This window comes from Nycticebus coucang, chromosome 18, assembly GCF_027406575.1.
Source record: "Nycticebus coucang isolate mNycCou1 chromosome 18, mNycCou1.pri, whole genome shotgun sequence".
In the NCBI taxonomy this organism is placed as follows: Eukaryota; Metazoa; Chordata; class Mammalia; order Primates; family Lorisidae; genus Nycticebus; species Nycticebus coucang.
The window spans coordinates 57,324,318-57,350,188 of NC_069797.1; the positions used below are offsets into that span (position 1 = coordinate 57,324,318).

A 25,871-nucleotide genomic window follows, 5' to 3' on the forward strand; every position below is an offset into this window, starting at 1 on the left:
GATAAAATATCTAAAAAGGCAGAGTGGTAGTTAAAAAAAAAAAGGCATGGACTTTGTAGCCAGGCAGACCTAAGCTTGGGCTGTAGTCGCACCATTTATGATCTTAACCTCCCTGAATCCCAGAAGTTGTCAGCTCCAAAATCAGGCTGACCACACCCGCTTCACAGAGTTGCTAGGACAGTGAAAGGACTTCTGCAAAATGCCGGATGGTGGCTGCCAACACACGTGAACTCCCCCTTCCTGAGTCCCACCTCCCACTCACACATGGCCTGGAGGTCTTCTAGGGAGACCCTTCAAGATCTTCTGAGATTTGTTTCATTTCCTACGTCTCTCAGGCTATGAGGCTCCCGAAGAGTCCCTGAGAGAGATACCTTCAACTCCCCTCCTACCAATTAAAGAACGGATATCACATAGGTTTGCATCAACCAGAAAGTCGGCTTTATTAGCCCACCACCAGCAGAGAGGGAGGGGAGACAGCTGGGAACTGCGCTGGGAGAGTAGGGTCCTGAGGGAGGGCAGGAGACTCTGGAAGAGGCAGCTCAGTACTTGGCGCTCTGGTCTTGGCTGAAGCTGGATGAGCCCTGCTCCTTGAGGATGGGCCGGGTCTGGCGGCTGGGAGAGGATGAGGAGGAGGATGACGAGGTGAACACTGTTGGAGAGATAAGAGGTGAGAAGGCTCCAGGGCAGGGGGAGAGGCATGGGGGCTCTGTGAAAAGGGCCTGGCCCACACCCCATGGAATGGCCAGAGGGCTTCAGTGCCTGGGGACCTTGGGAGCCTCACCCTCTCGAGAAGAATACGACTGGCCAGATGTGTGCTGGGAGGGGAGGCTGCAAGAGAGAAGATGAAGCAGTTAAAAGTGCTGGGAGCAGCAGGGACTGAGGGTCTGGGAGGTGGGACTGTGCCCCTCCACAACTCACTGGGCATCCTCGCCCTCCAGCAGGCGACGGTATGTGGCGATCTCCTGCTCCAGCCGAGTCTTCACGTCCAGCAGGATCTTGTACTCCTGGTTCTGCTGCTCCATCTCGCAGCGCAGCTGAGCCAGCTGCTCCTCCACACCACTGATCAGCCCCTGGATCTGGGACAGCTGCATGCAGTAGCGGCCTTTGGTCTCCTCCAGGCTGTTCTCCAGGGATGCTTTCTGGTAGGGTAGGAGAGAGGATCAGGCATCAGCGAGCATGGTCTCTCTCCCTGCTAGTCCCAGGCCCACCCCAGCCGGGCAGTGCCCCTACCATGCTGAGCTGAGACTGCAGCTCAATCTCCAAGGCCTGCATTGTGCGCCGGAGCTCAGAGATCTCGCTCTTGCCACTCTGCACCAGCTCACTGTTGGTGGCCACCTCGCGGTTCAGCTCCTCTGTCTGCAAAAAAGAGAACAACATTCACACCAAAATGCCCCAGAAGTCAGGTGGTCTGGGTCCCTTCCACCCCAAATGACTCCTACCTTGCTGAAGAACCAGTCCTCGGCATCCTTGCGGTTCTTCTCTGCCATCTTCTCATACTGGTCGCGCATCTCGTTCAGGATGCGGCTCAGGTCCACACCAGGGGCAGCGTCCATCTCCACATTGACATCTCCGCCCACGTGGCCTCTCAGGGAGTTCATCTCCTGCACAGCCAGAGAGCAGCTGCCAGTCAGAAGCCTCCCTGGGGCAGCTGACTGGGGTTCCCTCTTTCAGTTCTATCTCTTCTCTCCCTGTAGTCTCTGTTTTTTTAATTTAAGAAATATGGGGTCTCACTGTGTTGCCCATGCTGACCTCAACCTCTTGGACTGAAGGCATCCTTCCTCCTCAGCCTCCTGAGTAGCTGGGGCCACAGGCACATGCCACCACACCTGCCTCTCTGCTATCTACTTGTAGCCTGCTATAGAGTACTGTGGCATCATAGCTCACAGCAACTTCAAACTCTTGGGCTCTAGCAATTCTCTTGCCTCAGGCACCCACCACAACACCTGGCTATTTTTTTTTTTTTTTTCTGTAGAGACAGAGTCTCACTTTACTGCCCTCGGTAGAGTGCCGTGGCATCACACGGCTCACAGCAACCTCCAGCTCTTGGGCTTATGTGATTCTCTTGCCTCAGCCTCCCAAGCAGCTGGGACTATAGGCGCCCACCACAACGCCCGGCTATTTTTTGGTTGCAGTTTGTCCAGGGCTGGGTTTGAACCCACCACCCTTGGTATATGGGGCCGGCGCCCTACTCACTGAGCCACAGGTGCCGTCCCAACACCTGGCTATTTTTAGAGACTAGGTCTCACTCTGGCTCAGGCTGGTCTTGAACCCGTGAGCTCAGGCAATCCTCTCTCCTTGGCCTCCCAAGTGCTAGGATTACAGGCCTGAGCCACCACACCCAGCCCCCTGCTATTCTTTTTTTTTTTTTTTTTTGAGACAGAGTCCCACTATGTTGCCCTCAGTAGAGTGCTGTGCCATCACAGCTCACAGCAGCCTCAAACTCTTGGGCTTAAGTGATTCTCTTGCCTCAGCCTCCCAAGTAGCTAGAACTTACAGGTGTCCACCACTATGCCCGGCTATTTTTTGTTGTTGTTGTTGTCATCATTGTTATTTAGCAGGCCTGAGCTGGGTTCCAACTGCGCCAGCCTCAGTGTATGTGGCTGGTGCTGTAACCACTGTGCTACAGGCACCCACCCACCCCCTGCTATTCTCTTACATGGCTTTTCCTTTTAGCTCTCACCTCCTCGTGGTTCTTCTTCAGGTAGGCCAGCTCCTCCCTCAGGCCTTCAATCTGCATTTCCAAGTCGGTCCTGGCCAGGGTCAGCTCGTCCAGCACCCGGCGCAGGCCATTGATGTCGGCCTCTACGCTCTGGCGCAGGGCCAGCTCATGCTCATATCTGGCAGGACAAAGGTCAGAACCTTAGGCTTCATCCCTTAAGATTCTGAGGCTCTAGCTCTGCTGGCTTTGCTGGAAGATAGGCCCCACTCCTTGTCCTCTGCCTTTTGCCCTCTGCCCTCAGCCCACCATGCTGGCTGCTCACTTGGTCCTGAAGTCATCAGCTGCCAGCCTGGCATTGTCGATCTGCAGAATGGACTGTGCATTCTCAACGGTGGCTGCCATGATCTGGATGGGGGTGGAGGACAGCCAGCCTAGTCAGCCAATGTCCCTGCTGCTCCAGGGTAAAGGGCAGAAGGGACAAAAGGAACCTTCCCAAACACTGGAGCTGGCAGGGCAGGCCCTGCACTCCCCCAGCCAGGCTGGAAAGCCTTCTCCCAGCTCAGGGTGTGTAGGGAGAACCCCACATCCCTGACCACCCCACTCTGGGCACGCAGAGCAAAGAGCCCTGCAGGGAACAAGATGTTCAGGGTTTCAACCCCAGTCAGACACACAAATGCTGAAAAGGGACTCTCTACCACCACATCTTTGGGTAACCCTGCCAGTCCCCCAAAGGTCCCTCAGCCTCATATAATGATCATAATGGAATTTCTGGAAAGAGGGTTCATAAGGGCCACCATAACCCTGGCCTCTCTCAATGTTCCATGCATCAGTGCCACCCACCTTGCTCCTCAGGTCCTCGATGGTCTTGAAGTAGGGGGTATAGTCTTTGGTTTCGGCGGGCCGCTGCCTCTGGTACCAGTCACGGATCTTCACCTCCAGGTCGGCGTTGGCCTCCTCCAAGGCGCGCACCTTGTCCAGGTAGGAGGCCAGGCGGTCGTTGAGGTTCTGCATGGTCACCTTCTCATTGCCCGCCAGGAGCCCGTCACCACCGCCAAAGCCACCACCAAAACCAGCACCAAAGCCAGCACCAAGGCCACTGCCAAATCCTCCACCAAAGCCACTACCTAGGGCCCCTCCAAAGCTGCTGCTGCTGCTGCTGAAGCCACCGCCATAGCCGCCTCCCAGCCCGCAGGCTCCCCCAGAGGAGAAGCGGGAGGTGGAGACAGACAGGCCCCCGTAGGCACTGGGGGCCCGGCAGGACCCTCCGGCCAGGACGGAGGAGATGCGGCTGGAGCCACCGCCGATGCCGCAGGAGCCCTTCATGGAGCTGGAGGAGGTGAACTGGCGGCTGCAGGTGGTCATGGTGCTGAGGAGGTGAGGGAGCAAGCAAGTTGGCAGAGAGAAGAGAAAGGTGCTGGCCGAGGAGGCTGAGAGTGTGGCTACCTCACACCCAGGAGCCTTTATATGCACGGGGAGGAGGGGGGGGAGGCGGGGCCCTCCCAGCTGCTGACTCGGGCTCCCCTCTGCATTTCATAACCCAGGTTCTGCCCAACTCCCCACTCTGAATTGTTCAGCCCAGGGTCGACTCACTCCACTGTGTGCTGGCTCAGAGTCCCCACCCATCTCTGGGGGTGTGGGGCCGAGAGAAAACACACAAATGCCAGTTGTCCTGACTCAGGCTGGGTGCTGGGAATCCAATTCCCATTCCTGGAGCCCGAGGGGCCAGGGAGCCTTGGTGAGGGTGGCTTTGTGGCGGCTACATCCCCAGATAGTGAGCCAGCCCTCTGGAAGGACTCCCTGCCCCACAGTGACAGCCTTGGCTGAAAGAGACCTCAGGGATGCAGCTTTGGGGGTCCTACACTCCCAGCTCTGGGCCAGGGCTGGGCTCATGGTTCACTCTGCTTTGCTGGCTGTGTGGCGTCACCTCTGCTCTCTGTGCCTGATTCCCCTCAGTAATGACAAGGCTGGACTGGGACTTCAGAGTCCTTCCAGTGCCAAATGTCCTATGACCCTCTTTCCCCTGTTGGATCTAATCCCAGTTCCAGAGACTTCCTTGACCCACTAGGGTCTCCAGAAGGGTGTGTCCCCTTGAAACAGCAGGTGCTGTGGAGCCAGACAGGTGGCTGCTGGTTCCTGCTGTGTGGCTTACGAGCTACATAGCACAGGCAGGTCCCTTAGCCCCTCATCTGTAAAATGGAATGAAACACCACTACCACAAAGAAACATGCCATAAAGACCCCACTGGCCCTTCACCAGCAGCCAGCCCTGCCCCCAGCTGCCCATCTTTCCCTTCCAGCCCACCAGTCCCTCGCATCCACCGCCATGCTCTGGCACCCCCTCCCTTATCCCACACTCCCACCTGAGGAGCATCCACCCCACATCTGGCTCCCTCCCCCGGTGGCCCTCTCCTAATCACAGGCACCTACATGTAGGCCTGTGGGAGGGAGCCCCATTCTTGCACAGGTGGCCCCTGACACCTCCACTGGCCTCAGAGTCTCTGCATGGAAATGGTTCTATTTGGGGATCAGTTTCTAGCAGTTTCCTCTCATGAGTCCACAGATTCTTGGGGGAGGGGGGCACTCAGACTGGTCACCTGCCCACTCAGGCATAGGGTGGAGTGTCTGGCACAAGCTACATAGTTCTGTGAAGCAACATGAGGGGGCATTATTCCTGCCACCGGTCCCTAGAGGGAGCTGGGACCCAGGAATCCTAAGTAGGCTTCCCAAGACAGCAGTCGATGGGGAGCTGGGGTGTGCACTGCCTGCTCCCCCAGCCCATCCCCTTCCATCAATAGATCTCTCTCGCTCTACTTCTCAAATTTACATCATTTTCTTGATCCTAAAATTAAGAGAGGGGGAGCCAGAGAGAGGTGGTGATTCACCCCAAGTCACTCAGCTCTAAGCTGTGAAGCGGGGCTAGAACCAGCCCTCCAGGCTCCCGCGGTGCCTCATAGGCAGGGCCTGTACCTGATTCTCACCCCCCTCCTCACAGCAGCCTGCACCAGCCTGCCCACAGCGGGCGTGGCCAGGGCCTGAGAGCCTGGTCTGGCACTGATTGCTGGAGGGAAGATCAAGGATCTGAGCACCCAGCCAGAGGCCTCCCTGGGTGCTGAGGTGACCCATGGCATGGGCCATCATCCTTGCTGTGTGGCGTCTCTGCTGAGGTGAGGGAAGCAGAGAGGGCTGGCCTCTGCCTGAGCTGCAGTGGGGCAGGGAATTCCCTATCTCAGCAGAACCAGGACTTTGTTACAGACACATCTACTGTCAGTGCCAGCCCAGAGTAACAGCAGGGCTGATGCACATGCCTTCAGGGCCAGACCTGAGAGAGGGAACCCGATAGTCCCCATTCCAGCCCCCGAAAGGGCAGAGGACCTAGAATAATCTTGGACACCCAGGTGTCACAGCAGGCCTGAAGTTCAGGTCCAACCACAGACAGTGACCCTCAGAACCTAAAATGGCCTTCAAGGTTACCCAGCCCCAACCAGAGAGGGTGAACGCCTTGACTGAGGTTAAACAGCACGGAAGTGAAGAGCCCAGGTTGAACCAGGCTCCAGATCCCAAGCCAAGGTTCTCACCTGCTCTGGGAGCAGAGGCTCTGGGAACTCTTCACTCTCCGCCCTTACCCCTCACACACACACACACTCTCTAGTTGGCTTCCTTCCCGCCCCCTACTCTCCACCGTATTCAGGGAGATGCTGTGGTAGGATTACATGAGGGCCAGCACTGAAGATCAGGGGAACTGCGTGGGCTGAGAAGCCACAGGAAGTTGCCAACCCACTCATGAAACTGCTCCGTAGATCACATGCCTACCACATGCCCTGCTCTTGGGGACTGGAGCAGGGATGGGAGGTGATGACATAGTCTCTGACCTTAGAAGAACTTGTCATTTGGCCCTGGAAGAGAAAACTGAGGCCATAGCACCTCACAGCAAGAAGTCTGGAGTGCTGAGCCCTTGCTACACCCCACAACAGGAGGGAGACGGGGTATGTGTTGCCCCCTCTGAACCTCCGCAGGACAAGAGGGGATTGCCCTCCTAGCCCAGCCCTCTGAAGGGTCCTAGCAGGGCCTCAGAGGATCTGAGCTGGCAGAGAAGGAGCGGGGATATTTCCTGAACACCAGTGACACAGACCTGCCCCCAGGTTATGCCCGCAAAGCCAGGTGGGCACTGAGCACAGGGGACCCCCCTCTAGGTAGTGATTCTTCCCCCTCCCACCTCCTTCCACCCTCCTTGGCCTGCCCATGTTAGGCATGAGGTCAACAACTAAGATGGCCGGGAAGCACCATTGGCCAATGCCATGCCTCGGCTTGCAGGGATTTGCAACCTGGCTGGTCATCAAAATCCCATGTAGTTCCTGACCCTGCTCTGACCTCCGCATCAGCAGGGCCTGGGACAAGCCTATTCGTGGAGCTGTTTTTATAAGCTCCCCAGCAGATGCCCAGTCCAGGAAGGCAGGAATGAGGTAGCCCAGGGTGCTGGGTGCAGGGTAGTGGGGGGTGGTTGCAGGGAGGCTGAGGGGAAAGAGGGGCTGCTGCAGGACCCCCAAGCCCAGGGAGCCAGGCCAGAGTCACAGGCCTCAGAGCAGGAGGAAGGAGCAACCTAGAGTCTGGCAAGCAGGAGTGAGACCTTGGGTGAGCTGCTCCGAGCCTCAGTTTCCCTGGGAAACTGGGAATAACAGCACTACCTCACAGGCATGTTAGAGGATTGGAGGGGAAACAAAACACCTGGCACAGACTGGTGGCTGTCGTTAACATTTATTCTGCAGTATTTTTAAAGCATCTACTGTGTGCCAGGCATCGTGCTTTGGCACTCAGACTCAAAGAACAAGACAGAGAAACTCAAAACATACAGTGTGGTGGGGGAGAGGGTGCTACAAATAAATCAGCACTGGTCAGGCTGTGACAAGGAGGAGCCCCAGCCCAGGCACTGGCCCAGTGACTGGTCCAGGGATCTGGGGGCTCTGTGAGTGTCACCCCTCCTTAGGGGATCCTCGCCCCTCTGGCAAGGATGACCCCTTCTAAGGACAGGGCGGTCACAGCCCTTCACTATAGTCTGTACAACCAAAGAGTCCTCCAGGGGTTCCATGGCTCCACTCGGTGAAAGCCTCAGCTCTGTGCCCAGGGGCAGGAGCTTCCAACCCCTAGCTCTAGTCTCTCTGTTGCCCTCAACTCGCCAAAGCCTGGGATGGCACTTGGCTGGGGTGCTGGCCACATACCCCAGAGCTGGCGGGTTTGAATCCAGCCTGGGCCTGCCAATCAACAATGGCAACTACAACCAAAAACTAGCCAGGCATTGTGGTAGGAGCCTGTAGTCCCAGCTACTTGGGAGGCTGATCAAGAGAATCGCTTAAGCCCAAGAGTTTGAGGTTGCTGTGAGCTGTAACGCCACAGCACCCTACCCAGGGCAACAGCTTGAGACTCTGTCTCATAAAAAAAAAAAGAGAGAGAGAGAGTGACCCACACTGCAGAAGGGCCGAGGGAGTATTGTCAGAGCTGCCACTGTTCCCTGCTCACCTCCCCAGGCTGGAGACTCCCTGATGTCCCCTCGGGTCAGGCACTGTCCCACTGAGTCAGGGCCGCTGGTTCCTCCCCTCCCAGGCACAGAGCGACACTACCCCGTAGACAAAGTATCACCTCCCACATACATCTCCTTGCAGGAAATCCTGCTAAGCTAGCCCCTGCAAGGATATCCCAGGGCCTGGCCTGGGAATCAGGCGTGTGTGTCCATCATATGAGGCAGTGTGGTGCTCAGGACCTCAGAAACTGCAGACAGCCACACACCCACAGCTTCTGCCTCACGGATGGGGGGGGCGGGGGCGAGGGGGTGAAGCATTTTGTGCTGAGGGCAGAGTGGGTAGGAATGAACTGAGAGTCGCTCCATGGAGTCCCGCAACCAGGCCCCCAATCCAGCCCTAGGCACCTGTTCCCAGAAGCCTGAGCCTGCTTGGGGTGCCTGGACAAAGCAGCCCAAAGTCTTCACACCATCCCTGGGAAAGCCTCCCAGCAGAGCAGTGATGGCTCACTCTCAGCACACCTGGGTGTTCCTCCATCAAGGCCTCCTGAGCCACGCCCTCCCACCTAGTGCGGAGGGGCTTCTTCCCCAGCAGAGAGGCACATTCAGGGCAGTTTCTGTTCTTCCCCACACTCCAGCCCCTCCTCACTTGCCCCATCACTGAGTCTTCAGGGGACCCAGGCAGGGCAGGGTGGGGCTCCATTCCTTACCCCAGCATGGAGTGGGGTTCACCCCTCCCATGTCTCACCCCACTACTGACATGCCAGACTCCGAGACAAGAGCTGAGTCACCACTAGCTCAGTGGAGCCTCAGTGTCCCCATCCACACAATGGGGGCCTCTCCCCAAACGCTCCCGTTTCCGGGATTGTTGTTCAGATATGTGAGATCACCTTCTGGGATGAGCCAACCTCACCAACTCGGCCCAGGGCTGGTTCTTCTGGTTGTGGCCGGATGTGGAGTGGGGGGGCTTGGTGGGAGCAGAGCTTCCCTCCTGCCCTTCTTCCTCAAGCCATCTTGGCTGCCAGGCAACTGGGAGATGTCTGCCTCCGAGGGAACAGAGCGTACCTTGCTGACAGTCCTGTGGTTGCCATTGTGGCAAGAGCCCCAACTCCAGTAGCAGTCCTGAGACTTACCACGGGGCCACCCTAGCTGTGGCCCCTCTCAGCCTCATTTTAAACCGCAGCTTCTGAGGTCCTGTGACTGGCCAGAAGTCCCCAAACCCCAGTGGTCGGTGCTGCTGCCCCCTCTCACTTGTCCCCAGCTCCCCACTACTCTAGGCTCAGGGGGATCTGGCCACTCCTGCCCACTCCCCACCTGGGACTGCCCCCAGCCTCCAGATGCCAAAAGAGGGAGGATGAGTGGGTGCCCTGGGCCAAGTCTGTAGCAGCAGAGACAGCTTAGCCAGCAGTGAGGGGCTGGGGGCACCATCCTCTCATTAACCTCTTCTACCCACCCCCTCCTTAAAGAAAACTCAGGAGGTTGGCCCCTAAATAGTTTCCAGATTTACTCAAAGGAAGCTTTCCAGGTATGGGAACAGTGTCCCAACTCACTGTTTCCCACAGCCCCCTTTGCCCACCATCAGAATGAATGGGCTGATGCTCAGAGGGTCCGGAAGTGGCTAGCCAGACTGCCCCACCTCTCCACTCCCAGGATGCAATTCCCAGGTGGGGAACTGAGGTGGCCAAACTGCCAAGGAGTGTGGCACTGCCCCACCCTGCCCCATCCTGGACTATAGTTGACCATTTGAGGAAACATCCCTGAGAGAGGCCCCCCTTTCTCCCACACCAACCCGGGATCCGCAGCCTTTCCTGGAAGCAGAGCCTCCTGCTCACATTCCTGGGGTGAGGGCAATGGAAGCCCCTCCTGGGAGTTCCCTGAGGCTCATGCAGGAGCCCAGGCCCTAACCACCTAGCTGGGTCCCCACCGACCCTCCCTGTGTGCCTCTCCCAGTCCTTGTCTACCTCCTGCCCCTCTAGGGAGAGAGGGCACAGGACCAGGAGAAGCAATTGGGTGAGTCATCCCTTGGGATTCAGGCACCTGAGTTCCTGAGATCTTCTCCTCCATTTATGGATAAGAAAGCAAGATGAGGCTCAGGGAGGAGAAGCGACTGCCCGATGGCCCATAGTCATGGAACTACTTACAGAGCAAACAGAGACCACCCAGGACCGCCCCTGCTACACAGACTCCAGCTGGGTCTGCACAGCCTGGACCTCCTGCTTGGAGGGAGATACAAGCACTCCCTCCAAGCTCTCCTGAGACTTGCTCTTTACTCTGGTAAAGACCCCTTTACCTTGCTTGACCCCTGACCTCCAGGCCAATGGCAGTGGCTGTCCAAGCACAGTTGCCCCTACCCCCACTCCTTCCCATTCCACTCACTGGTCACCAGTGCCCATTCAGTAGCCAGAACAAGGACACATTCCACATCTGAGTCAACAAGCTTTATTGGAGCAAGGCAAGGGAGTTCAGGGAAAGGACTGAAGCAGGAGTCTGAGGCTGGAGAGGCTGGAGGCCACAGGCCTCCTCCCTAACTCTTGGGGGGCTGGCTGGGAGGAGCCAAGTCCCTAGCGGGTTGTCTGGTGGACCTCCTCCCGGGACGAGATGACCCTGCCGTCCTGGACCTCTTCCACAATGGTGCGCACCTGGCGAGTGGTCACGGCTGCAGGAGAAACGGACATTTGGAGATGGGCAGAGGTCCCGAGATCCTTGCTGAGCCCCAGCCCCTCAGAGCAGCAGCTGGCTCTCTGCCCAGTCTGCTCCCGGGTGCCATGAGGGCCTTCGCTGGTCCCTCAAATCACATCTCACACGCGTCCCTCCTGCCCTTGCCACCAACTTCCTTCCATCCCATGTCTCTGCCCATATCCTTGAATGAGTCTCGCCTCTCCAGATGGGTTATTTGATTCTAATCCACTTTGTCCTTCTACAATAAAGAAGTCATGTAAAGCAGGTGGTATGTGAAATCTACGTGACATCTACCCACATTCCTCTGCTGTCTCCAGTCCATGGGCTATGCTCCCATCTCCTCATCGGCAGAGAATCTCTAAGAAAAACCAGGTCCCCATCATCCCCTCTAGACTAGGAACCCCAGGGTTAGGATCATATCTTCCTCATCAGACTTGGATCTGGAGGATAAGGACCAGGTCAGGCTAGAGTCCCCAGAGGTGGGATTACTCTTGCTCATGTGAAGGGTCTCAAGAGCAAAGATCCCAGTACCATGTCCCTATCTCCTCACCAGATGAGATTCAGAGCTGGGACCACGTCTCCTGTCAGACTAGGATCTCAAAGGTAAGGACTGTTTCTCTGCCTCGCTCCTTCCTATCAGACCAGACAGATCTCTCTCATTTGGTCCTTCCCCCACTCCTGCTATGGGCCAGCCATCATCCTCTGGAGCCTGGGGACCTGGTCCAGCTGTATGCGGACGGGTTGCCTGCCTTAGGCACCCACCCCTACCCCAGCCCTCAGCCACCAAGATGCTTACGTTCTTTTGGCTTGTACTGAGTCAGGCTGCAAAAACACAAATGGAAAGGAGATTAGATGTGGGTTCAGAGCCCCACCCCACACCAGAGATCCCCAGCCTTGGTCCTGGCCACCCCCACTCACTGGGCATCCTCGCCCTCCAGCAGGCGACGGTATGTGGCGATCTCCTGCTCCAGCCGAGTCTTCACATCCAGCAGGATCTTGTACTCCTGGTTCTGCTGCTCCATCTCGCAGCGCAGCTGAGCCAGCTGCTCCTCCACACTGCCAATCAGCCCCTGGATCTGGGACAGCTGCACACAGTAGCGGTTCTCTGTCTCTGCCAGGCTGCCCTCCAGGGATGCTTTCTGCAGGAGAGTGGGAGGACCACAGGTCAGCAAAGGTGGTCAGAACGCCCCCTTCTCAGCCCTGGGCACCCCCCCATGCCAGGCAGTGCCCCTACCATGCTGAGCTGAGACTGCAGCTCAATCTCCAAGGCCTGCATTGTGCGCCGGAGCTCGGAGATCTCGCTCTTGCCACTCTGCACCAGCTCGCTGTTGGTGGCCACCTCACGGTTCAGCTCCTCTGTCTGCAGACAGGACACAGAACACGGCAGCATGAGCCTGGATCCCTTTCCCAAGCCAGGCCTCTTCCCACATCTGACTGTGGGGATGGGGCTCTCACCAGCCTCCCACTTTCCAGAGCCCAGAAACATGCCTTTTGAAATGTGAACCTTTTATAGTGAATCCCTTCAAGTGGGAGGCACAGAATAGGAAACTTAAGAACCAGCAGGGCACAACATAGCCTGTAGCCCAGCCCCGGTACTAGTTCCTGACTTTGTGAGGGAGATGTAGGGACTTCCGGGGACTTTACTATCTGCCTTCATGCCATGGGGGTCCCCATCTCCACACCCTGGGGCCCATCCAGCTTGTTGAGGATGGGACACCCCCAAGACACCAGGCAGTGGGCTTACTATCAGGGCTCAGGCCCCCAAACCCCAGCCCCTAAAAGAGGCGTCTGGCCTGCTGCAGCCCGCACCTTGCTGAAGAACCAGTCCTCGGCATCCTTGCGGTTCTTCTCTGCCATCTTCTCGTACTGGTCGCGCATCTCGTTCAGGATGCGGCTCAGGTCCACACCGGGGGCAGCGTCCATCTCCACATTGATCTCGCCACCCACCTGGCCTCTCAGGGCGTTCATCTCCTACGGAATAGTGGTGTGTGGGCGTGGGCATCTGGACCATCCTAGCCTCCCATGCCCAAGCTTCCCCCACACTAGGACCCCTCCTTTGCTCGGCCTTTCCTCTCTCCTGTGACCCCCTGAGTGACTTCTGTTCATCTGAGGTACATAGGACTCCTTCCACCATCAGACCGTATCTCTCCCATTAGACTGAGGGCTCTCCAAAGAGAAATTTTAATTCTTAGGCCTGTGCCCCCCAAATTTCCCCCTCTAACTTTCAAACTATATGTGGGGTCCAGATGAAGGTTTAAGCTAGGGCAAGGAGGACACTTCCTTATTTATCCCCTGTCCTTGTGAGGGAGCCCAGGGCAGGCAGGGGACACTCTGTGGGCATGCAAGAGGTTCCTTGGTGCAGGGAAGCAGTGCGGTGTGAGGAGGCTGCCCCGCCTGCTGGCTCCTGACCCCTAGGACAAGGGCTCTGCAGCCAGCGATGCCCTGTGAGGTGACTGACTCAGCACTCCTGCTCTGCTCTCTCCATGACCCCAGTTGCAGCCCAGCCCCAGGGCTCTGCCCCCCACTCCTCAGCCACCTCACCTCCTCATGATTCTTCTTCAGGTAGGCCACCTCCTCCTTGAGGTTCTCAATCTGCATCTCCATGTCAGCTCTGGCCAGGGTCATCTCATCCAACACTCGGCGCAGGCCGTTGATGTCAGCCTCCACACTCACGCGCAGGGCCTGCTCTGTATCAAACCTGCCACGGGAACCAGGGGTTTCAGTCCGGGCTGCTTGGACCAGCTGGTCCAAGTCCCAGCCCCGCCCATACTCTCACTTTGCCAGGTTCTAAGAGCTCAGGAGGAACATGAAAGGCGGGGATGGAAACAAATGCCAGCCCTGGGGGCCTGGGGCCATCACAGGACAAGACCCCACACAGACCCACTTCCTTACTTCTCTCCTCTCTGCCTCCGGCCTGCCTGCCTCTCCTCTAGCACCTGCCCTGCCCAGCCCAGAAATTGCTGCACTTGCTGCATCCCAGACTAAGGGGTGGGCTCAGAGCAACTTCTAGGACTCCTGTCCCCAACTCCTCGGCCTCAGCACAGTCCTAGGGTGGACAGGGGTACCCCAATCTCCTCCCGAACCCTGCCCAGGTTGCCCAAACTGCCACCTAGGACTCACTTGGTGTGGAAGTCATCAGCAGCCAGACGAGCGTTGTCGATCTGCAGCAGGATGTTAGCATTGTCCATGGTGGCCGTGAGGATCTGGGGACGTGGAAGAGTAACTGGGTCATGGATGGTGATGGCTCAGCCCAGATCAGGGTTCTGAGACGGCCCTCCCTGACTGGGGCCATGACGAGTCACCTTCTCTGGAAGCGTCTCTTCCCACCCAGCCTCTCCCCCATGCTGTGCTGTACTGTTGGCAGAGGCAGGGCAAGCTGGAGCCTGATGGGCGGAAGCCCCCACAGACCCCTATGCCAGGCTCAGCCTTAAAGGACAGGAGCCAGGAAGGAATGGAGAAATGTCCCCCAGATAGAAGTTGTCACAGGATTCCAGGAAGAGGGCAGGGAATGTGGGCAACTTGCCCATTTATAATGGGCAAGAGGTTGCCCCTAAGAGGTTTCCCCAAAGGAGGCTAAAGGAGTCCTCATCAAATCAGAAGTCACCACTACTCCTAAGACCTTGGCCCCAGCAGGTAGCACACACGCCCTAGACTTGTTGAGGGATAGCAGGAGCGAAGGGGAGCCCAGAGAAATCCCCAAATAAGGTGCAGGAGAAGCCTTCCTCATCCTCAGGTCCCACCCCCTCCTCCTGTCTCCTCCCCCTGGCAGGTGCCGTCAGGCACTTGCTCAGACCCCTACCCCACCACTGCCCACACCCCTTCCTGCTGACACCTGCACCCCAGGCCAAGCTGCAACATGCATCCTCCCTTATCCTACAGCCACACAGGTAGCAAGAAGAAACTGAGGCTCCAAGAGGCTCCATGCCTGTTTGTCCCTGCCCCAAACTGCTGTCCCCAAAAAGGGATACATGGGCCCCACAGAGGTCCCAAGACGAGCTCCCAGGAGCCAAGCCAGAGCCATGTTGCCCTGCATTCCCTTAGGCCACCTGGCAGCCCCAGGCTGGAGTCCAGGACAGATGATGGGGGAAGAAGTTGCCCCCCCTGCAGACTCCCCCAGCAGGCCCACCTTGTTCTGCAGGTCCTCGATGGTTTTATAGTAGTGGTTATAGTCACGGGCGGGCCCTGGGGCCTGCTTCTGGTACCAGTCTCGGATCTTCACCTCCAGCTCGGCATTGGCCTCCTCCAGGGCACGCACCTTGTCCAGGTAGGAGGCCAGGCGGTCATTGAGGTTCTGCATGGTGGCCTTCTCGTTGCCTGCCAGCAGCCCATCAACTCCCCCAAAGCTGCTGCCATAGCCACCACCAGAGCCGAAGCTATAGCAGCTGGAGTAGCTATTGCCCCCAAGGGTGCTGCCCAGGCTGCCACCGGCAGAGCCCAGCCTGCAGGAGCCGCCACCCAGGCCGCTGGATAGCCGGCAAGAGGTACGGGATGAGCCACCCCCCAGGCCAGAGGAGCCCTTGATGGAGCTGGAGGAGGTGAACTGGCGGATGGTAGTGGTCATGGTGGCAGCAGCAGGCACAAGCAAGAGGGCTGGAGAGGAGGAGAGCGGCCCTGAGGTGCGTGTGGCTGCCAAGGCTCGCCTGCTGCCTTTATAGGCCAGCAAGTGGGCGTAGCGATTACAACAGGCTCACTGCTCTGTTTCCATTCCCCTGGGCTTTCATCACCGCTGGCCACCTGCCAGCTCCCAGGTGGCAGGGGCCCCCTCCCCTCCCATCATCAGAGTTCTGCCTCATTTCTCTGAACCCATGCGCTGAGCCTTTGCGTCTGCATGTGCGTGTCTCTGGTCCCAGGCCCGTCACCTGTGATTCAGGTAGGCCCTCCAGCTACGCTTTCCCATGACCTAATACGGAAAAGAGGAGAAGGCAGGATGTCACCGTCACCAGGCCCTCCCAGGCAGCTGGCACCCTAGCCTGGCCACTTTGACCCTGTGCCTGGTGGGAAAATGGTTGGGGCGTCAGACAGCCCTCCCCCCAGGGCTGCTGTGCTTCTCACACACTACTCCACGCATGGGGCTAGCTCAGGCTGGAGGCTGGGGAGCAAGGGGACCAAGAGAGAGCCCACACTGCTTTGGAAACCAACTGGACCCACTGGGCCCACCTTGCAACTCAGAACCGAGCCTCAGATTACCAGCCCACATCACAGATGAGGAAACTGGGGCCCAAGGAAGGATGCAGGTTCCCACTGTCCCACCCAACACCAGAGCCGGCTGGCAGGGCCACATCCTTCCTTCTCACAGTGCCTCAGCAGCCATCCCCCAGAAACCCCAGCCACATATGTCCCTTTCTATGGGGTCCAACCCTCAGGAATATACCCTACCCAGGAATTAGGGGTCCGACTGGCCAGGACACTGCCCCACCCCTAGGGGTGAGTCGTGGATCAGCAAAGAGGAGTTCAGCTGGAGGGTGGGTAAGTGGCAGACAGAGGAGCACCAGTCAAGGAGGGGATCCAAAGTCACAGTGAGGGGATGCCTCCTTCTGTGTGCCCCAGGAGACCTCAGGGTAAGGTTTCAGGTCCTTGGAAACTTAAAGGATGTTGTCCCAGAGGAGGCTCTTACTGAGACCCCAGCCAGCCCTCTGTCCCCAGGCTCCCTGAGATGAGGCTTCTTCAGGTGGCCTCTGCCCGCCCCACAGCCCTACCCTGCCCTGAGTCCCAGGGTCCCAACAGGCCCGCTGGGAGGAATGTGGTCATGTTACAGGCTACTGATGGCTTCCACCCCCCAGACAGGCCCAGACAGCCCGCCAGCAGCCAACAGAGATTCCTCAATAGCCCGGACGCTGCCAAGCCACCAAAGCAAACAGGACGCCCCCCACGCGAACACACAGTGGCCACCCCGCCCCACACACACCCCGAGACGGGCAGAGCCGGTCTGGTTTCCACTGCCACCCCCTCGCACCCGTCAATGCCCAGACTGCTCCTTTGGAAAGCCCCCCCAACCCCTCTGCCTCTGCTCTGGAACCTGCCCTGGGCTGAGACAGGGAGCGCTTATAACAGGTGTGGTCCCTGGGAAGTCCGTTGGGGGAGCCCTGGGACAGGCCACAGGTAACAGGGACCCTAAGGCTGATTCTTAGAAATTTTCCCAGCATGGAGGGGCTGCCCCTCCTTCCACCCTTGATCCTTCCCCTTCCTTCTCTCTTCCAGGAGCCCCAGGCCTGGATGGAGTGGGCAGGACAGGTTGGCAGGTGACAAGTCGATACCCAAACACTCGATAATCTCTCCTCCTCCCCCAATCCCTCAGCCCACACCACCCCAAGCCAATGACCAGACTAGATCACACGAGGCATTGAACTTCAGGCAAAGGTTTAACAGCAGTCACTGGGGCTAAGGCAGAAGGCCTCCTCAGTGTGGGGAGGGAGGGGCACAGCTGCAGGAAGCAGATGCAGAAAGGGTCCAGATGGGCACTCGGGGTGTGGCAAAGGCAGTGGTGTGCTGGAGGCTGAGGTAATAGCTGTCCTGGGCCCTGGAGGCCAGGCTGTTACACACAGAAAGAGGTCTCAGCAAGTAGAGCAGTGAACTGTTTGCAGGAGAACACCGTGCCATCCTGGACTTCCTTCATGATGGCGAGCATCTGGTCACTGCACAGCTGCAGGCAGGGAGGAGGGAGCACAGGAAATTCGGGCGGGAGCTCCTAACCCACCCACTACCCAGCCTGTGGTCCCCCCAGTCTCCCATACAGAAAGGCATGCCTCTCTCCTCCTTTGGAGTCCACACAGCCCCTCCTTTGGGCAGGACAGAGCAGGTGCTTACCTTCGGGGGTGGGGCTCAAGGCCAGGGATGAGGAGAACTGAGTGGTGGAGAGGAGACCCGCCAGCCCAGGGATGCTGGCCAGCCCAGCCCCTGGGAGTACTGACATGGCCAACACTGCAGAGACCCCAGGCAGAGGAGAGAGAGGGTCCCACAAATTGGCAGAAAATCACAGCTGGAGTGCCTGGAATCTAGCACAGGCCAGAGGACTCAGGGCACAAGCTCAGTGCAGCAGGAAAGGGACAGTGCAAGGAAGGTCCAGTGGTACTGTGTGGCTGCTAACCAGGGAGTTACAAGGAGAAACTGAGCAAGTGGTTTTTCCATAACCTGAAGGGCACAACAAATAGGCCCAATTAAATCAGGAGAGACTGTGGTTAGACTATAAATGGACTTGGTCATTGTCAAGAAACAAAAAGCTGGAATGCATGACTTCGGGACACTCATCCAGAGACCCAATCAAGCTTCCCAACTCCAAACCAGATCACCACCCACCTTGCTTCTTAGCCCACCCTGGCTAAAGACATCAGCAACCACACAGTCATCAGAAACCAGAGCCTTCTTCATCCACTCCTTCAACGTGTTCCCTGCTCTTTTGTTGAGTCCTGACTGTGAGCTGTGCTCGCCCCCATGTTCAGGCACCCAGTCTTGATGTTTAAATGACAAATACCTTTTTCCTGCCTGCTCCACTTCCTTTCTCTGCCCTCCGCCCAGCCACACAACAGGACTTCTCTAACTTGACTCCCTACCATGTCTCTCCAGCCCCACCCTGCCCCTCTGATCCATTTCTCCATTCTTCAGTCACAGTGAATGTTCTAACTTATCTTGATGATCATTCACCTCCTCTGCTCCAAATCCCTCCATGGCTCCCCATAGCCTCCTTGATCTAATCCAGATGCTTTGATGTAGCATTCGAGGCTCCTCAGTCTGATCCCTGCAACCTCAGCAGGTTCCTGGCCTTTGCTGGTGCTCAAATGCCACTCCCTGGGTGAAGAGGCCCCCAGCCCAGCCCAGCAGGTGCCTGGGTCGCCAATGGCCCCACTCACTGGGCATCCTGGCTCAGCAGACAGCAGTACATGGTGATCTGCTCCAGCCATATCTTCACGTCCAGCAGGAGCTGTACTTGTGGTTCTAGTGCTCCAGGCCGCATTGGAGCTTGCACAGCTGGGCCTCAATGTCATTGCTGAGCCCCTGCAGCCAAGCCAGCTGGCTCTGTAGTGCACCTCCATCTCTACCAGGCTTCCCTCCAGCGACCCTTTCTGAGGGCCCGGGGGTAGATAGCACAGTGAGATGGTCCCGGGAGCTTCCCTACAGCAGAGCACTAACAAGGCTCTTCCCAGGTGGGGCTGTGGTGCTGCCAGCACAGTGGAGAGAAGACAGAGCCTGAGAAGGCCCAGTCACTGCGTATGAAAAAACAGACTGGCTGGGGAACCTCTGATCCTCCAAGTGAGGAATCCATAAGGCTGGCCCTGCCATGGGGTGACAATATAGGACAGGGAAGGGACACAGGCCCTACCATGCTCAGCTGGAACTGCAGCGTGATCTCTAGGTTCTGTACAAAGTGGCAGAGCTCCGTGGTCTCTGTCCTGCCACTCTGCAGGGCCTCAGTGTCAGTGGCCACCTCATGGCTCAGCTTCCTTTGTCTGAAAGGCAGGGTGGGCCACAGGGGCTTAAGGAGGCTTTCAGAGGCAGGCAGAGGACAGGGGCTGCCAAGCCCTTGCCTCCCAGACACCCCTCCCTGGCCTCTGTAGGGCGCCAGAGGCACCTGCTCACCAGGACACTCTGAGCCCACACTGGAACTTAGAGGAACACATCTTGCTCTGCGGTCATTCACACTTGTTACTTCTGCACACCTGCAGCGTCTCAAAGACAGGCACTGAGTTTTATTTTTTGCTCCTGTTACTGTCACTGGGACACTATAGGTGTTCAGTATATATTTTCCACAGGTATGAGTTATATATTCAGATACACACACTTGCAAACACCTGTGGGGGGAGAAGCCCTAGACCAGACCTGAATCTATTCCCCAGGTCACAGTGAAGGGCTGTGAATGGGAGTCGTCTCTAAACTCATGATTTACACCTAAACCACGAGGGGCTGGTCCAACTGGTTCCCATAGGTCCTTCCAGCAGGGACAGTGTTCCAGCCTGTACCAGCACACAGCACATGTGCCCACACGTGTACACGCCCGCTCACACACGGCCACCCACCTTGCTAAAGAACCAGTCCTCGGCATCCTTGGGGCTTTTCTCCACCAACTCCTCATACTGGTCATGCATTTCGTTCAGGATGTGGCTCAGTCCATGCCAAGTGGCTGTGTCCATCTCTACGCTGATGTCCCCACCCACCTGGTCTCTTGGGGCATTCATTTCCTGGGCAGAGACGACAGCAGGAGCTTGCCCAGGGTCATGGTGGAGAGAAACCTTGGGGCTTACAGATGACAAGCTGACAGCTCCTCACCTTAAAGGTGGGGGCAGATGTGGTCTTGGCCCAAATGTAAAGGACTATGGACATCGACAGTCTCCCCCAACACACGCTGTGACTCGGCAGTGGACTTCACCCATCCCCAGCATGTGCTGAGGCCAGAGAGGGATGGCAGCTCCCCAGCAAGGTGGAGGCAAAGCAGGGTGGTCTCACTCACACCCTAGCCCAACGCAAGAGTATGGAGAAAGCAGCCCTATGTTGATCGCCGAGCCAGGCCTCTTAGGGAATATTAATTGCAATTGTATGAATAGCCTCAAAGCCCAGGGAAACACTCTCTGGCCATCCTGCTACTTGGGGTTTAGGCCCCCCAGCCCAGGCCAGAGCAGGGTTCAGCTGAGAAGAAGCCACAGGACAGAGCACTGTAAGGTCTCCTAAATCCACTGGTGGGCCTTGGGTTGAATCTTGGGGTCTCCCAGACTCAGAGCTCTCTGGAAAAGGAGGCAAGAGAGGTGGCAGAGAGGTGGAGTCAGACTGAGGAAAGGTCCACGTGCAGCTTGATAAATCCCTTCACCTCTCCAAGCCTCAGAGCAGCACTCTCCAAGTGATGTTGCCCATGTCAGCAAATCATTGCTATGAATCACTGGTAATGTGCTGGGCAGATATTCCTTGTTGTTCCGACTATCATTATTAAAATTAATTATAATAATTAGCATTGTATGTTCTTACACCAGTTCACTCATTAGTTAGTTAACTGCAATGGACTAAGCCTCAGGGAACAAGGGAAGACTCTTTGGGAAGAGGGGCCCCTCCAGGCCTCACTCAGGATCCTCTGTGGCTCAGGGCCAGAGTCAGGGCAGGAACCCACCAGACTGCAGACATGGCCCCAACCCCACAAGACCCTGTGGTCCCAGCCCTGCTCCTGGCCCCCCTCCTCATGGTTCTTCTTCAGGTAGGCCAGCTCCTTCATGAAGGTCTCAATCTGTATCTCTAGGTCAGCTCTGGCCAGGGTCAGCCCGTCCAGCACCCGGGGCAGGCCTCCATGCTCATGTGCAAGTTCAACCCTGTCTTATACCTGGGCAGGTTGGAAGTGTGAGCCCTAGAGTCCTGTGGAGCCACAAGGACACCCTTTCATGCACACACACAACACTCCATGATGTGCAGAGCCCTGGGCAGCCCCAGAGACCCAGATTCACTTCACTGATGCAACAGTCATCAGCTGCCAGGCAGCCACTGTCCATCTGTGGCACTGGCTCTCATAACCACCAGGATCTGAGAGAGATGTGGGCACAGTTACAAATGCCCTCAGCAGCTTGGAGAGGCCCTACAGCTCTGTTCATGTAGCCTTTTGGGGAGAGGACTAGAGTGAAGGTGATGAGGGTAGTAGACTCCTCCTCCAAGCACCCTGCCAGGAATTTCAGGGGTCCAACCAAGGTCCTTGAGTGCTCACAGTGTGGCAGGGGAAGGATGCCCAGGCACAGGCAAACATGGATGCCCGGAGAGAGCCCCTTTGCAGCCCTCTCCCACCAGAGTCATGACCTTAGCCACCTGGGCCTCACTCTCTCTTCCCTGGCTAAATACATCTCTAAGCTCAGTTGCCACCTCCTCCAGAAACCCTCCTGGATTTCCTGCCTGGCTCTTCTCTCTCTGCCATTCCTCCAGCCTGCCCATCTCTTTTCCTCGGCACTTCTCCAGGTTGTAATTTTATACCTATTTTTATCACTTTTTTGGTTATTTCCTCCTCTACTGGACTCTGAGCTCCAGGGGACACGGCCATGTCTTTCTTATTCTCTTTGGAATCCCTAGCCCTGACCCAGAGTCAGCCCCCGAGGTACATTTGTTTAATTAAGTGATCAATTAATTAATTAAGTAATGAGGTTATGGCTGGCCCCACCTCAAACCCAGGGCAAAGTTTTCTTTTCCCACAAGGTTATCCAGGTGGTTTTAATGTGGACATGAAAGGGAGGGGCATTGCAAGGAGCAGAGGGTTGGCAATAATTGTGGCCACTGGTGCTGCCATCATTGAAAACGCCCAAGCAAGACTCCAATCGAGGCCATAGGGATGCAAAAAACAGCATAGCCTCCACATCACCAGCTTGGTGAAAGTGGCATGTGAGCCTGGTTGAATCTGGGCGGAGGAATGGACCATGCAAGACCTAAGAGGGAGATACCCCAGCAGACAAAAGCAGCTCATGGGCTCGACCCTCCCAGAACCCACTCAAGGCTTAAGTTTCTGTAGAGTCCCTGAGCCAAGCTGAGCCTGGGGGCCAGTTTGTTACCCTCCCCAGGCCTCCGTTGGCCCACCTGAAACCTACAGAGGCCCATCTCCCACCCCTCTATGCTCAGGAGGCTGATTGTACATCGTGATGGTTGGTTGTGAAACCCCGGTGGGTGTGTGCAGGGTGACTCAGCCGGGCAGAGGCCTGGCACGTGTTGGAGGGGGTGGGGGGCTGAGGTCTGGCTGACCCCGAAGCTCAGGAGCGCTGACTCACCAGGGCTCCCCCGGGTTCCCCACTGCCAGGACCAAGCCTGCTATCTGATTTGGCACTACCAGGGGTTCTGTTGTAGGAACTCCCAGCCTGGTGGAGGTCCCAGGCAGCAGCAGGCAGGGCCCCTGGGGAACAGCAGCAGGCCTGGCCTTCCACCCAGGAAACTGGGCGGCCTCACCGCCCAGGCCAGCCTGCTATACTCATCTGTCTAGCCCTCACCTACCTCTGGGGACTGTGCACTCTAGAACCCTCCAGGGGCAGGGTTTGGACAGATGTCCCAAGTGGTCATGATTACAGAATGCCAAGTCCACGTTCTCGGAGGTCCTGAGAGTGTGGGAAGGTGCGTGCGTGTATGTGCACGCCGATGTTTTGTACTGTCAGTCCTTCATCAAACTAACTTAGAGGAACTGCTCCCTGGAGAGCTTCTAGTCTGAGTGGGAAAAGACAGCTCCTGGCCTCGAGGACCACCCCCTACCACACACACCAATCTGCAAGGAGAGCCACAGCTCCTGCCCTCGGGAAACCCCAGAGTGACTATTGTGGAGGGAGTGAGGAAGAATCACGGCAAGAGCAGCCAGGAGAACATGCTGGACTCGGCAACATCAGCGCAGGAACAGCATGGACCAAACCTCAAAGTGCTCCACAGACCCCACTATCTGGGGATAGAAGACAAGTGTCATCCATCCCAGAGGACTGTCTGGAGGAGGTTAGGCAGCCAGGAGGGCAGCCCCAGAGGGAAAGGGAATAGCCGCACCTCCCAGCAGCCACAGGAAACTCTTCCCACCTCCACGCCTTTGCCTGTGCTGCTCTCTGCACAGGAATGCCAGTTCCTGCCTTCCAGGCTCTGAAGACCTCCCTGACCCTCCTCCATCACCCACCCCAAATAAGCACCCCCCCCCCCAGGAAGTTCTCCTCTGTCCCCGGGGAGAATCCCCAACGATCCCACAGCACAGGATGTTTGCCAGGCCTGGGACCTGAGGGCAGAGAGCTGGGTCCAAAGCAAAAGAGTAAATGGATGAAGCAGTGGTGGAGGTCTAAGACAGGGGAGAATTGTTTGCAAAGTCCCAAAGTTGGGATGGAGTGAGTCAGAAGCAAGTACCCAGGGCAGAGGATAGAAGGCAAAGCCCTCAATGGTCTTAGAGTAGTGGCTGTAGTCTGCTCAGCGCCAGTTGGGCCACTGCCTCTGGGAACAGTCACGGATTTTCACCTCCAGGTCAGTGCTGGCCTCCTCCAGGGCACACACCTTGTCCAGGCAGGAGGCCAGGAAGTCGTTGATGTTCTGCATAGTGGCTTTCTCACCACCCCCCAGCAGACCATGCGCCGTAACAAAGCTGTAGCCAAAGCCCCTGCCCAGCCTGCAGGTGTAACCACTGCTGTAGCCTCTCTGTGAACCCATCAAGAAGTGGGTCAAGGTGGCTGATATGTCACCATAGCTTCTGGCTCCCGGGAAGGGAGGAGCTCAATGGGCAGCCCCTACACAGATGGAGGACAGTCTGAGTGATGCCCCTGCCGAGTTTGCACAGCTCTTACTAAACCCAGAGGTTGGAGACTGGTAGATACTGGTAGTGGTGGCAGCCATTGTATCCATAGGTCAGATGCGAGATCTGGTCTGGACAGAGAAGCTGGGCAGCCCTTTATAGCCAGGCTGAAGGGGGACTGGGTCCCTGGTCCTTGGAATCTAAGCCAAAATTCCAGCCATGTAATTTGCCTCTGCACCAGATGCCCAGGTCAGGGGCTCGAGCAGGTCTCCCTGAGTGCATAGCTTGGGTCCCCTTCCAAACTGGAGCCAAGGAGCCCAAACTGCTACCTTGGCCTCTTAGCAGCCCATTCTTCAGAAACAAAGGTGGTGTTGGACCGCCAGCCCGAGGCAAAGGTGATCCTCCATCTTCAGCCACAATTAGGAGGCTGAGCTCATTCTTGGGGGGAGCCTAGAGAACCCAGCTCTGGGAGCAAGCAAGTCTCCACAGGCCCAGAGCCAGAAGGCCGGTCTGGCCCCCTCATCCCGCATAACAGGGCAAGGAAGAGAGATGTGGAGCCAGACACCCTCCCCCAGCTACAACATAGTTCTGATGGAGCTCCCAGTCAGAGGTGGGAGAATTAGCCTGGAGCCTGAGGGGCCCTCAGCTCTCCTGGGGTTATTCCAAGTCTGTGAGAGACACAGGGAACAGACATGGCGCTGAACTGAGCCTTGGGTCCAAACCTTTCAAGAAGCCGATTCAAGAAACTCCATTTCCTAATCCCCAACAATAAAAAAGGGGGGGGGGGGAGAAACTCCATTTCCTTGTTTGTAAAGGGGGATAATTCCTGCCTCCCGGGTCTTTGAGGGAATTGAGAGAGAGAGTGATGTCTGTCAAGCTCTGACAAAACAGAAGCGGGGGTGGGCAGAAGGGCCAGGGTCTGAGACCAGAGCCTTAGGGTGGCCTCCTGCCCATTCCCCTGCACCTGAGGATGGGGGTGTGCTCCCCAAGAGGTGTGAGGGAAGGGAGAGGCCAGGAGGGAGCACAGTTTGTGCAGGAGTCTGCGTGCCCTGAGGAAAGGCTCCTGCCAGGGAGCAGCGGGATCCCACATCCTGGCGGCTGGCTCTGCTCCATCTGACAAGGAGATTACCTGCCTAATCTCCGCGGCACTAATGATTTAGGCATTGCCAGGACACTGGCGTCTGCACCAGGCCTGTCTGAATGTGGAGCTTCCCAGGGTGGCCAGGGCCTGAGGGACAGGGCCAGGAAGGGAAGTACGTGGGTGGCCTGGGCTCTCTGCCCACACACAGGGACAAGGAGAGAGTCAGGTTTTCCATGTAGCCCAGCTCTCCTAAAACAAGGCTAGACTGCTAGAAGGGCTTCTTGCCTGGAGAGTGGGTGGTCTTTCAAGGAAAGTATCAGCTGGGAACAGCAGCTGCTACCTGGGAGTCAGGGCCTGAGCCCTGACTCTATCCTGCTCCTTCCTGGCCTATGAAGGGTATGGCTAGCGAGCAAGGGCAGACCACTGAGGTTAGACATCAGGAGGGACTTCCTGGAAATCCAGGACTATTGTGAAGGAGGAGAGGGACCCAATAGAACCTGGGTTCACCTGAGTGGGCCTGGCACCAGCAGGTCACCCTCACATGGAGGGACATGCTGTAGAGACCCCTCCTCACTTCTCATCCCTGCCAGAGTCACACTGCTACAAGCCCCTCTTCTCAGGAACTAACTGACCTCACCCCCACCTGTGCCCACGAGGCAGGCCTCACTCTGGGCTCAGAGAAGGGATTGCTCTGCCTTCTAGCACCACACCTGGGGCGGAGCCAAGCCCTTTAGTGCCTCTCCCTAGAGACCTCACCT

General features: G+C 57.2%; 2 protein-coding genes across 2 annotated transcripts; both read right to left on the reverse strand.

The window, feature by feature from the left end:
- Positions 1-415: 415 nt before the first annotated feature.
- On the reverse strand, positions 416-4,092 carry LOC128570524 (keratin, type I cytoskeletal 16). The gene is made up of 8 exons (XM_053569758.1): positions 3,500-4,092; positions 2,982-3,064; positions 2,681-2,837; positions 1,440-1,601; positions 1,231-1,356; positions 919-1,139; positions 782-828; positions 416-649 (listed from the first exon to the last, which is right to left on the reverse strand). The coding sequence occupies exons 1-8, from the start codon at positions 4,019-4,021 to the stop codon at positions 540-542; spliced, it is 1,428 nt and encodes a 475-aa protein (XP_053425733.1). The 5' UTR covers positions 4,022-4,092; the 3' UTR covers positions 416-539.
- Positions 4,093-10,590: 6,498 nt separating this feature from the next.
- On the reverse strand, positions 10,591-15,741 carry KRT17 (keratin 17). The gene is made up of 8 exons (XM_053569761.1): positions 14,973-15,741; positions 13,967-14,049; positions 13,388-13,544; positions 12,656-12,817; positions 12,081-12,206; positions 11,765-11,985; positions 11,643-11,668; positions 10,591-10,823 (listed from the first exon to the last, which is right to left on the reverse strand). The coding sequence occupies exons 1-8, from the start codon at positions 15,405-15,407 to the stop codon at positions 10,729-10,731; spliced, it is 1,305 nt and encodes a 434-aa protein (XP_053425736.1). The 5' UTR covers positions 15,408-15,741; the 3' UTR covers positions 10,591-10,728.
- Positions 15,742-25,871: the final 10,130 nt, after the last annotated feature.